This window comes from Euleptes europaea, chromosome 6, assembly GCF_029931775.1.
Source record: "Euleptes europaea isolate rEulEur1 chromosome 6, rEulEur1.hap1, whole genome shotgun sequence".
Classification (NCBI taxonomy): Eukaryota; Metazoa; Chordata; class Lepidosauria; order Squamata; family Sphaerodactylidae; genus Euleptes; species Euleptes europaea.
In genome coordinates, this window is record NC_079317.1 from 12,359,574 (window position 1) to 12,371,649 (window position 12,076).

The following is a 12,076-nucleotide window of genomic DNA, read 5'->3' on the forward strand; positions in this document are numbered from 1 at the left end:
CCTTTTTTCTCTTCTTTCTTTTTGGGGTGGGGCGGGGGGATAAAATTTAGATTCTTGAATTGTCATTAAGGAGAAGTTGGCTGAATTAATAGGCACTTATTTAATGTACTTGTTAAAATACACGCATACTCGAGTTCTGTCTTTGGAACCAACTCTTTATGAGACGGAAGGCCTATTCGGATGGTACTTTCTACCCATAAGAAGAAGAAGAGTTGGTTTTTATATGCCGACTTTCTCTACCACTTAAGGGAGAATAAAACAGGCTAACAATCACCTTCCTTTTCCCTCCCCACAATAGACACCCTGTGAGTTAGGTGGGTGTCTAAAAGAGCTGCGACTAGCCCAAGGTCACCCAGCTGGCTTTTATGTGTAGGAATGGGGAAACCAACCCGGTTCACCAGCTTAACGTCCGCTGCTCATGTGGAGGAGTGGGGAATCAAACCCGGTTCTCCAGATTAGAATCTACCACTCCAGACCACCGCTCTTAACCACTATACCACACTGGCTCTCCTTGATAAGAATACAAGAATATTTGCTAGATCCCTCCAAAGGTCCATCTAGTTCCTATCCACAGTGACCAGCCAGTTGCCTCAAGAAGGTTATCAAGGCAACAGAACTCCCCTATTGCTAACCCCCTTCCTCTGCAACACTGCCTCTGAACGTGGTGGTTCTACTGAACCGTCGTGGTTCATAGTCAGTGATACCCCTATCCTGAATGAGTTGATCTCCAGGGAAAAATTGGGGATGGGTGTGAGGCTGGAGAGCCAGCATGGTGTAGTGGTTAAGAGCGGTGGTTTGGAGCAGTGAACTCTGATCTGGAGAACTGGGTTTGATTCCCCACTCCTCCACATGAGCCACAGAGGCTAATCTGGTGAACTGGATTTGTTTCCCCACTCCTACACAGGAAGCCACCTTGGGCTAGTCACAGCTCTCTTAGAGCTCTCTGAGCCCCACCCACCCCACAGGGTGTCTGCTGTGGGGAGGGGAAGGGAAGGTGATTATAAGCCAGTTTGATTCTTCCTTAAGTGGTAGAGAAAGTCAGCATATAAAAACCAACTCTTCTTCTTCTGATTCTGCTTCATTTCTTCTATGCAGCAATAACGAATTCACGTAAACTACAGATCCCAGCATGCATTGACTATAGCAACAAAGAATATTTTTGAGAGGGGGCCATGCTTGTTTCTTTGCCACACAGTGTGTTGGCTTCTGCAATTTGATATGGGCGTCATATTAAAGAGGGCAGGCAAGATGAGACAAAGTTATATTAAGCACCGTAACGAAAACCACGAAATGTCATTGGTTAGTGGATACGTGTGAGTCAAGATGGATCTCGAATCAGCTGTCACACAGATGGCTGACTTAGGGAATTTGGGATGCCACCAAAAGGAAAAAGAATGTTTGTTATGAATGGAAGTACAGGACTTTATTTGGTATCTGGCTATAAATTTCATTGGAGATGCACCAGGAATGGCTCTGCTAAATTAAGTAGTGTCCCAAAATACACATTAAAATAATTTTAAAGCGGTATCATTGGCTGAATTGCAAATGCCTTGCCAGTATGCTAGGCAAGGATCCAGTTTGAGCATCTTCCTAATTTCTTCCAGTGTTAGTAGATCAAGCTGTCAAACTTTCCTTCCGTGGAGCCTGTGCCATTTTCCCATGGAATTTCCTTCAATCTAATGTTTCAGCACAGGGTTTGCTCCAAAGGCGTAAAGAATGTGTTAGTACAGTAGACTTTGGTTCTTCTGTTTTCATACTCGCTTAAGCAATTGCCAGCGTTGCTGTCAACTCGGGAGTTGCAACCACAAAACAGCCCATATTATTTTTTTTCTCTTCCTCTTCCTCTTTATTTTTTTTAAATAATTTTTTTATTTTACACTTTCAATTACAAAAAGAAAAAGAAACATAACATAACGTACAGGCTCAAACTTGACATACATGCGTGGTGCAGTGGTTAAGGGCGTGGTATAGTGGTTAAGAGCGGTGGTTTGGAGCGGTGGAGTCTGATCTGGAGAACCGGGTTTGATTCCCCACTCCTCCACATGAGTGGTGGAGGCTAATCTGGTGAACTGGATTTGTTTACCCACTGCTACATGTGAAGCCAGCTGGGTGACCTTGGGCAAGTTACAGCTCTCTCAGCCTCATCCACCTCACAGGGTGTCTGTTGTGGGGAGGGGAAGGGGATTGTAAGCCAGTTTGAGTCTCCCTTAAGTGGTAGAGAAAGTTGGCATATAAAAACCAACTCTTCTTCTTCACCATCTATTCAAATAATTTTGTTCCTACCATCTTCTTATTTCCTCCGAACAAGCCTTGCCATCTAACTTACATTTCAATTGACATTAAAATATAAAAGACTTCTTATTATATAATGCAATTATCCTGATCATCTATATTGTACTAATAACCTTTAATGTTTATTATTTAATATGGGTCACATATGTTTAACCTGTCTATTCTCTTACTGTGAGATTTTCCTGCTATCATGATTTTATCTATAATATCTTATCAAATATGGCAAGCAGGTTACATGGGTTAGATGTTTGCATAATCCTAATAAGGTTTCCATTTTCTTTCCAGCTCTTCCATTGATTTTTTTACTCAACAGATGTGTCAGCCTGGCCATCGCTGCATACTCTGCCATTTTCTCTTGTCATCTGTCTCTTTCTGGTATTTCTTCTTGTTTCCATTTTGTTGCTGTTGCCATCCTAGCCGCAGTTATCAATCCCTCTTTCTCTTTAGATTAGCGTTGGGGCATAGGGGCGTGAGCAAAATCCGGGTCCACCAGAATGCAAGTTACGTTTGTCCCATTGGTGTGGAATGACGGTTATTCTCTCTCTCTCTCTCTCTCTCTTTTTTTGCTGGAATTGAAATGTGATGGTCTTTTTAGCGGAAATCTTTGGAATGCATTTCAAAGCCACACTGCTGGCCCCTTCCTTTGTTTTCCTGGTTTAAATCTGCTGGCGAGGCCAAAGAGCCTTTGGAAGACAGTTTTATTTAGGATGGCATTTGGGTTAATGTAGTTTCCCTTTATTGTGTTGGCCGTCTTAAATTGTGGCTTTAAATCATGTTCTTTGAATGTGTTTTTTTGTGGTTGTTGCTTGTTTATGTTGTGTGCCTCCTTGAGTTGTGTAAGGTAGAAAGGCAGCTAAGAAATATTTTAAACAAATAATAAATAAATGTGGCTGGGCCCAGCATCTCCCTGGACCCGTGCAATGTCCCTGTGCAAGCTTTGTGAGTACGCTAGAGGTCTATAGCCCGTATAGATGTTGTGCCTCCATGCTAACTAAATGCATGTGGGTGCAATTAGGGTTGCCAGTTCCCTCTTTGCCACCAGTGGGAGGCTTATGGGGCAGCGCCTGAGGAGGGCGGGGTTCAGGGAGGGGAGGGAATTCGATGCCATAGAATGCTATGGCATTGAAGTCCCTCCTCTCCCTGAACCCCTCCCTCCTCATGCTCTGCCCCAAAAACCTCCTGCCAATAGCAAAGAGGGACCTGGCAACTCTACTTCCACCCCCTGTATGCAGTGGCCCTATAGAGGCGTAGATGTGGGGTCCCCAGTTCCTGTTCCCTGCTGCTGAGAAAAAAAATGAAAAATGGCCGTCAAGCCTATGATGGGACATCATTTTTGGCTCCCTCTCAGGAGGGATGTCAGGCCTCTCTAGGGATTGCTGAAGACTCTGTGGTTTTACCATAGGGTTTTTTTTGTGATTTCTAGAGAGGCGCAACATCACTTCAATGGTTTTCCTGGAAGGGATGTCACACTGTTGCTGATGGCTGCCTCCCGTCCCCCCCATTTCCTACTGGCTGCCAGGCCGGGCCAGGTAACCCTTGTCTTGTAGTGGTTAGAGTGCTGGAGGGACCAGGTTCAGATCTCCACACTGCCTTTGAGCTTGCTGGGTGGCCCAGGCCCAGTCACTCTTACTCAGCCTGACTCTGTAACCTGCCTTGCGTCCTGGTGAGAAAGGTGAACAATAAATCATGCAAATGAACGAGTAACCTATGTCACAGGGTTGTTGCGAGGATGAAATGGGGACAGGGGAACCATGTATGCTCCTCTGAGCCCCTTGGAGGAAAGGTGGGGCAAAAAAATGTTCTTGATGGATAGCCTAAGCCCTACCCTACCCTCTGAGAATAACCCTGCTGTCGTCTGCATAGCCTCGCCTCTTTACGTAGGAGGCCGTCTAATCCGCTTCTAGAGAGTGACAGATTCTTGGCAAGTGTCACGCATGCAAAAAAAAAAAAAACACACACAGCAGTAAGGAAAGCACAAAATGAACTTGGATGTAATTCCAGAGAAGCCTTTAGACTAGAGCAAGTGGGGGCCTGGGGGTTAGTGGGCTGATTCGCTTTGGGCAGAGCTGGGCCAAAGAGCCGGGTTCGAGGCAGCTGGCGCAGCCCCTCCTTGCCACAATCCTGTTTCCTGCTCCTGTGTGTGCTTCCCACCAGCATGTGAGCCAGCGAGGCGGTCCAAAGCAACTCACTCATTGCAGTCACAGTGGGGAGGAGCTGTGGCTCAGTGGCACAGAGTGTCTGCTTTGCATGCAGAAGGTCCTGGGTTCGATCCTCACCTTCTCCAGTTTGAGAGAGAAAAGAATTAGGAAGCAAGTGATTGAAAAGATGTCTACCTGAGTGCTGCTGCCAGTAGACAATGCTGAGCTCGATAGACTAGTGGTCTGACTCACAGGGAGGCAGATTCAAGCATTCATATGCCTAGGAAACAATGTCTAGGAGCAGAGGCCAAATTAGATTTCATGCATGCATGCGCTCTCATGTGCTTCCAGGCCTCCCTCAGCCCAATATGGACAAATGCACACAGCTCGCATGTACAAACCGAATAAAATAAGAAACAGTTGGGACTGTGGGAAGTCTGGGCAGGGAAAAAGAAATTCCATGGTTTCCCTGCTATCTAGCAACTGATACTCCAGGGTCTCCAAACCACCCGGGACATCTTTTTCTTTCTCCTGGGTGGTTGCCTACTCCTGATACAAAGTCCCCTGGTTTTCTTGGGTAACCAATTTTGAGACATATTTTTTAAGGCTGCAAAGACAGCGATCCAGAGGAATTAAGAGAGTAGCTGATTACACTTGAGAAAACCAGCCTCTGAAAATTCAGGGGACGCTTGTGTTATGTGAACTATAATGCTGGAAAGAGACTGTAGCTACAGCGTACCCTTTTCTGAAGATGTTGCTCATCTGATACAAGAGGTGGATGATGTGAGACTAGCCATGGCTGCTATCATCTTTGGCAAATAATTTGCCTGAATGACTGACAGTGCAATCCCAAGCAGAGTTTCATCCATCTCAGCCAACTGAAACGAATGACTATGTTATTTATAGTCCATGATGCATACCTATTCTCTCCAGTATCAGAGGAGCATGCCTATTATATTAGGTGCTGTGGAACACAGGCAGGACAATGCTGCTGCAGTCGTCTTGTTTGTGGGCTTCCTAGTAGGGTTGCCAATTGTCCACCAATCAACTAGGCTGACAGCTGACCAGCTGATGGTCAGCGGGAGGAAGCAGGAAGGGGGGAGCAATCCCCCTGCGCACTCCCGGGAACGCTCCAGCCTCCTGTTCCACGCTGCAAGCCCGATCAGGACCGATCAGGCTTGCAACATGGAAAGGGAGGCTGCAGCCTTCCTCCTAGCCCCACTGTGCTTGCGCTCTGATCTTGCAGAGTGTGCACACAGCGGGGCTTTAAAAGCTGACTCCTTTTCCAAGCTGCAAGCGAGATCGGTCCTGATCTGGCTTGCAGCTTGGAGACTGAGGCAAGAGCTTCCCTCCTAGCCCTGCTGTGTGCCCTCTCAGAGCGCACACACAGCAGGGTTAGGAAACCAGAAGTGGCATCGGGAGCGCGCACCACCCAGCCCCGCCCATAAGAAGCTCCCGTCCAAGGTAAGTGGGGACCTGGCAACCCTACTTCCTAGAGGCAGCTGGTTGGCCATTCCTTCCCTTCCTCTCCCCACAAAAGACACCTTGTGAGGTGGGAGGGGCTGAGAGAGTTCAGAGAACTTCCATTTTAAATACAGGGGAGCAGGGTAATAAGACAGGACTACCTTGCAAAACTGTTGTAAAGATCAACTGGAAAATATGCGAGCAGTGCTATCCTAAGCAGACTCACACCCTTCTAAATCCATGGAAATCAGTGTGCTTAGAAGGGTGTAACTCTGCTTAGGATTGTATTTGGAAGCATGCTATCTAAATGCAAAGAACATGGTGTTCGCCGCACAAACCAAGAGAGGAACACTTGGAAAAGTTGCGTGGCTAAGACGTCTGCGGAAGACGACAATTGCTGTGCTGGTGCCAGCCGCTTCTTACTCTGTATTAATTTGCTGCTATTGTGTAGCTTCCCCAGATGTGCGTTTCAAACAAAAACAAGCCCCCCACGCCCAAAAGGTCATTGGCAGAGCTCTGCATGTGTCACATTACCCGTTCTTTCCCAAACATCTCAAGTTGAAGGAGCTCAAGTAGCGAGAGTTGGAAGGGGCCTTCACTTGTGACCCCGGAGGCCTGCTGCCAGCTCAGGGCTGGACGGTTTAACATTGTTTAGGCTTTGTCTCAATCGGAGGATATCCTATACACTTAAACGATGTCGATCTAGCGATAATTTTGTGTCGCTTAATGTAAAATTGGTTCCTGCGTTTTAATAGGCCTCTTTATGGTTTGTTGGTCATCAGTTCGGCGGAGAAAGAGCCTGCTGAATTTTTCAGATTTATTTCGGCTGAGTTCTTTGGGAGTTAAGGGATCGTCAGCGGAAAGTGTCTGGGTACCCAAGGTTGGGTGGGATAAATAAAATATATTGATAATAAAATAAAGTGTGTGTGTGTGTGTGTGTGTGTGTGTGTGTGTGTGTGTGTGTGTGTGTGTGTGTAAAGTGCCGTCAAGTCGCACCCAACTCATGGCGACCCCTTATGGGGTTTTCAAGGCAAGAGACTAACAGAGGTGGTTTGCCAGTGCCTTCCTCTGCAGACCCCCTGGTCTTCCTTGGTGGTCTCCCATCCAAATACTAACCAGGGCTGACCCTGCTTAGCTTCTGAGATCTGACGAGATCAGGCTAGCCTGGGCCATCCAGGTCAGGGCAAAATAAAATATACAGATAATAAAATAAAATAGATAATAAATATGTATAGATAATGAAAATATAATTTAAAGTGCTATGTCAAGATAAAAATTATTTTAAAACCGTTAAAACAGCACAATGGCATTTCCTATATACAGACAATATATATCAATATATATACGACCAGGCATGTATATAGGTTGTATAATATATATTGTGCGTGTGTGTTAAGTGCCGTCAAGTCGCTTCCGACTCTAGGCAACCCTATGAATGAAAGTCCTCCAAAATGTCCTATCTTTGACAGCCTTGCTCAGATCTTGCAAATTGAAGGCTGTGGCTTCCTTTATTAAGTCAGTCCATTTCTTGGTAATAATAATACATTACTAATTAATATATTACCAATTATACAAACATTTGGTAAGATTGTCTCAAGTTGTTATACTGGGCTGTGTATGTCTCCCATATAAAATGTTGCAATTATCAACTTGGTAAAACAATGGCAACCCTTTAAGGTTTTCAAGGTAAGAGACTTTCAGAGGTGGTTTGCCATTGTTTGCCTCTGTGTAGCAACCCCTAACTTCCTTGGAGGTCTCCCATCCAAGTACTAACCAGGGCCCCCCGCCCTGGCCAATCCTACTTAACTTCCGAGATCTGACAAGATCAGAGTAGCCTGGGTCCTCCAGGTCAGGGTTGAATATTCATATATTGGGATGTGTGTGCGTGTATAGGTTGTCTATTGTGAGATATTTATTCGCAGAAAATACTCAGTGCTTTATTCTGTTTTATGCCTACTTTTAGACTTACAGAGTTTGAAGACACGCCTGCGAGTCAGCTAACAATAGACGAGTTCATGACAGTTGAACTAGAAGAGGAATGCGACCCTCCTTCCTTTACTGCAGGTCAACGGAAGATCAAGATTCAGCAGGTGAATTCTTCTGGCACGTTCTGTGTGTGCCTCCTCCTTCTTTTTGTGCTGGGTAGTGCAATGCTAGGTCGTGTTGTGTTTAAAATATTATCCTTATTTCCCCCTACCATTAGTAGGGTTGCAAGTTTCCTCTTCGCCACTGGCGGGGGTCTTTTGGGGTGGGGTTTTTTGGGGTGGAGCCTGAGGAGGGCAATTGCCAAAGCAGCCATTTTCTCCAGGTGAACTGATCTCTATCGGCTGGAGATCAGTTGTAATAGCAAGAGATCTTCAGCTAGTACCTGGAGGTTGGCAACCCTGACCATCAGGCAGCCTGAAGTAGGTAACAAAACAGGGCTCATTTAAAGGGTATAGAAAACCACCCAAATCCTACAATAATACCAAGAAAGCATGCTAGAAACAATAACTGAGAACGGCTGAGATCCATTCATAGCCCTCATAACAAAATAGAATTATCTTTAAAATCTTTTTTGTTTGTTTGTTTGCTGCAATGAAGGCATCTTCACCATTAGGAGAAAGGTCCTTTCTCCTTTAGGAGAACTACTTGTGAGGTAGGTGAGGCTGAGAGAGCTCTAAGAGAGCTGTGACTAGCCCAAGGTCACCCAGCTGGATTCGTGTGTAGGAGTGAGGAAACCAATCTAGTTGACCAGATTAGCGTCTGCCACTCATGTGGAAGAGTGGGGAATCAAAACCGGTTCTCCAGATTAGAGTCCACCACTCCAAACCACTGCTCTTAACCAGTACACCACGCTGGCTCTGGTTGCAGTCATGTCTCACATCCTTCCCCCAGTTCAGCACCTGTTCCTGCCTGGGAGTTTGTGTTGGGTTCGTGCAGTCGCTCTCTATGCCCAAGTTGTCACAGTTGTATTTGTGTGTCGTTGTCCCTTGCGGACTGCTTGCCAGGCACAGATCTCCCTCTCTGTTCTCCCCTCACCTCACCTTGTAGCGACCAACCTATTCTGACTTACAAGATTGGGGATCTTTCACGAGGCCCGTTTTTGTGCTTCATGTGAATTCCCTCTCCTTTATGCCGTGTTCGTTCTTCCACCCCAATTAACAAAGGCCACAGCTGGAAAGGTATTCAGTTGTTAATTGGATTCTGTCCTTTCCCCCCCTCTCCCCTTTCACTTTTCAAGTTCTTCTGTCACTGGAGATGCCTAGGGGTAGAAAAAAAAGATAGAATACAGCATTATGCACAATTTTGCGTTTTAACTGGTCCAGTTTGAAACAAAGCACTGCAATTAATTATGATCAAATTGTGTTGGAGTCGCTCCAAAACGCTGCCTGCCAAGACATGCACGGCATATCACTAGGATCAGAGTCGGTAGGTATTTGTGAGCAATTACTAATTTTTGCACGGAAATTATTATGGCTGTTTTAAAAAAACAACCCAGCAACTTGGTGTCATCTTTAAACAATGCCCTCCCACTCCTCAAAGCTTTGCAGACACTTCCCAGGCCACATCTGCCCCCCTGCCTGGTGTGCATAAAAACAGTTCTCTTAGCCACGTCTTTGCTGAATGACAATGAAGCAGCCGATCATAGATGCAGTTGGGGGTGGGGGGGATGATCCAAAATGATCTCTCTAAGCCAGGGGTCCTCAAACTACGGCCCGCGAGCCGGATCCGGCCCGTCAGGGTCCTGAACCCGGCCGCCTCCTCCCTCCGGAGCTGCCGTCGCTCCCGTCCCTTCCCCAAACTAAGGCGGCCGTTCGCCATATAAAGCATCGGTGGCAGCCACGGAGCTGCGACACCTGCGCCGACCCGGGAGCCGCCGCCTCTGCCTTCCTTTCCCCAGGTGCGCGCGTGGCTCGGGGGATGGGAGGCGCCGCCTCGGACTGCAATGTGCCCCTCGCTGCCGCTGCTCCTCCTGCCGCAGCAGCCCTGAAGGAGCCATGCCGGACTGGAAGAAGAACATCCCCATCTGCCTGCAAGCCGAGCGAGGCGGGCGAGCGAGCGCTGGGGCCCCCGCGCGGGGGGCTTGGGTGGCAGCGCCTCCGGGGAGGGGAGTGCTGAGAGACCCCCGTCTCCCGCCGGCCTCCTCCCGCGCCCTTCCCCCTTCCCCTCAGGTGCTCTTTGACAAGCAGGGGGCCAGCCCAGCCCGCCTCCCACTCTAGGAGGCAGGAAAGGAGGGCGCGCGGCGGCGGGGGGGGGTCTCTCAGCCCAGCGAAGGGGGGAGTGTCAGCCATGGAGAGGCACCTGGGGAAGGGGCGGCACGTCCTCCTGCTGCAAGTTAACTTTTCTTTGCCTGGCCGCCTGGCTGCCTTCCCGTTTGGGCGGGGGGCGGCGGCCCCCAACAGTGTTTGAGGGACAGTGAACTGGCCCCCTGTTTAAAAAGTTTGAGGACCCCTGTTCTAAGCTGACAGGTTGAATACTCGGATGGCAGGAGAGATTCAACATCTTGAGAGCCAGTGTGGTGTAGCGGTTGAAGAGTGGTGGTTTGGAGCGGTGGACTCTGATATGGAGAACCGGGTTTGATTCCCCACTCCTCCACATGAGCGGCAGATGCTAATCTGGTGAACCGGGTTGGTTTCCCCACTCCTACGCATGAAGCCAGTTGGGTGACCTTGGGCTAGTTACACTCTCAGCCCCACCTACCTCACAGGGTGTCTGTTGTGGGGAGGGGAAAGGAAGGTGATTGTAAGACAGTTTGATTCTGCCTTAAGTGGTAGAGAAAGTTGGCATATAAAAACCAACTTCTTCTTTGTGCCTAGTGATGTACATTGGGTCAGCAGTTTCTGACATCTGGTTGCCATTAATGAGGTCATCAAAAGTGGACAGAACGCAGCCCAGCACCCCTTCACTAAGCTGGGCTCCACCCAAGCCTAATTTTATTAAAGGTTACGGTTCTTTAGATATTTATTTATTTAAATAAGCTCTACCCATACTTCTTCCCTGACCTGGATGGCTCAGGCTAGCCCCATCTTGTCAGATCTTGGAAGCTAAGCAGGTTCGACCCTGGTTAGTACTTGGATGGGAGACCACCAAAAAAGTCCAGGGTTGCTACACGGAGGCAGGCACCTTTGTTAGTCTCTTGCCTTGAAAACTCTGCTACGTAGAGACAGGCAATGACAAGCCGCCTTCGTTTGTTTCTTGCCTTGACAACCCTTATGGGATCACCATGTAGGGTTGCCAGGTCCCTCTTCACCACCGGCGGTGGGGCAGAGCCTGAGGAGGGTGGGATTTGGGGAGGAGATGGGCTTCAGTGCCATAGAGTTCAATGGCCAAAGTGTCCATTTTCTCCAGGTGGACTGATCCCTATTGGCTGGAGATCAGTTGTAATAGTGGGAGAACTCCAGCTAGTACCTGGAGGTTGGCAACCCTATCAATATAAGTAATCTGCAGTTTGACGGCACTTCCCACCACCACCACCACACCGCCTCTCTGTGTGAGAACACCATGGTGTGTTACAACCGTAAAATGAAACGTTAAATTACAAAAACTGTGACACAAAATAATAAAACTACAGTATCAAAATACATAATTGGCTAGCAGTACTAAAAACAAAATAAACTATTACAATCATCTTCTAAAAACAACCACTGGTCAGAAAAGGGCAGAAGGAAATGAAATCAGCAGTTAATGGTTAGAAGGTCAGTTCATTCCGTATTTTGCCGTTTCCCTTACAAAAGAGACAGATTTTCATCTGTTTCTTATATACATTTTTTGAGATTCCCATGAGCTGTGTTGGGGGTGCCCATTTTGGCTGAAAAGTTGAATAAAAACAGTGAAACCTGCTGGCTTATACTGTAGTTGTACTCAGGAAAGAGGTGTTGGGGTCATGCTAGATAGCTCATAGCACATAATTATTAGGGAAAGAACTGAATGTAATCAGCAAGTATCATATTAGCTTTAATATAAATGTTGAGTGTGGCAACATTTGGAATGCTGTGTGTCCTTCTGGTTCCTCCACATGAAAATAAGAAGGGGCCATAGCTCATTGTTACAGGACTTCCTTTGCTTGCAGGAAGTGCCAAGTTAAATTCCCCTGCACCTCCACCTGAAAGGATCTTTAGCAAGGAGAGGACACTCATCTACCTGAGAGCTTGGAGATCCACCACCAGCTGGAGTAGACGGTCCTAAGATGAATGGACCCG

The 12,076-nt window shown here is 47.3% G+C and overlaps 1 protein-coding gene across 1 annotated transcript in view; it reads left to right on the forward strand.

Annotated features, from left to right (window-relative positions):
- Positions 1-12,076, forward strand: part of BRF1 (BRF1 RNA polymerase III transcription initiation factor subunit) — a 237,084-nt gene that overhangs the window by 123,523 nt on the left and 101,485 nt on the right. The window contains exon 8 of the mRNA XM_056851232.1: positions 7,858-7,984. Within this exon, the coding sequence (XP_056707210.1) occupies positions 7,858-7,984 (127 nt within the window). The remainder of the gene's footprint in view (positions 1-7,857; positions 7,985-12,076) is intronic.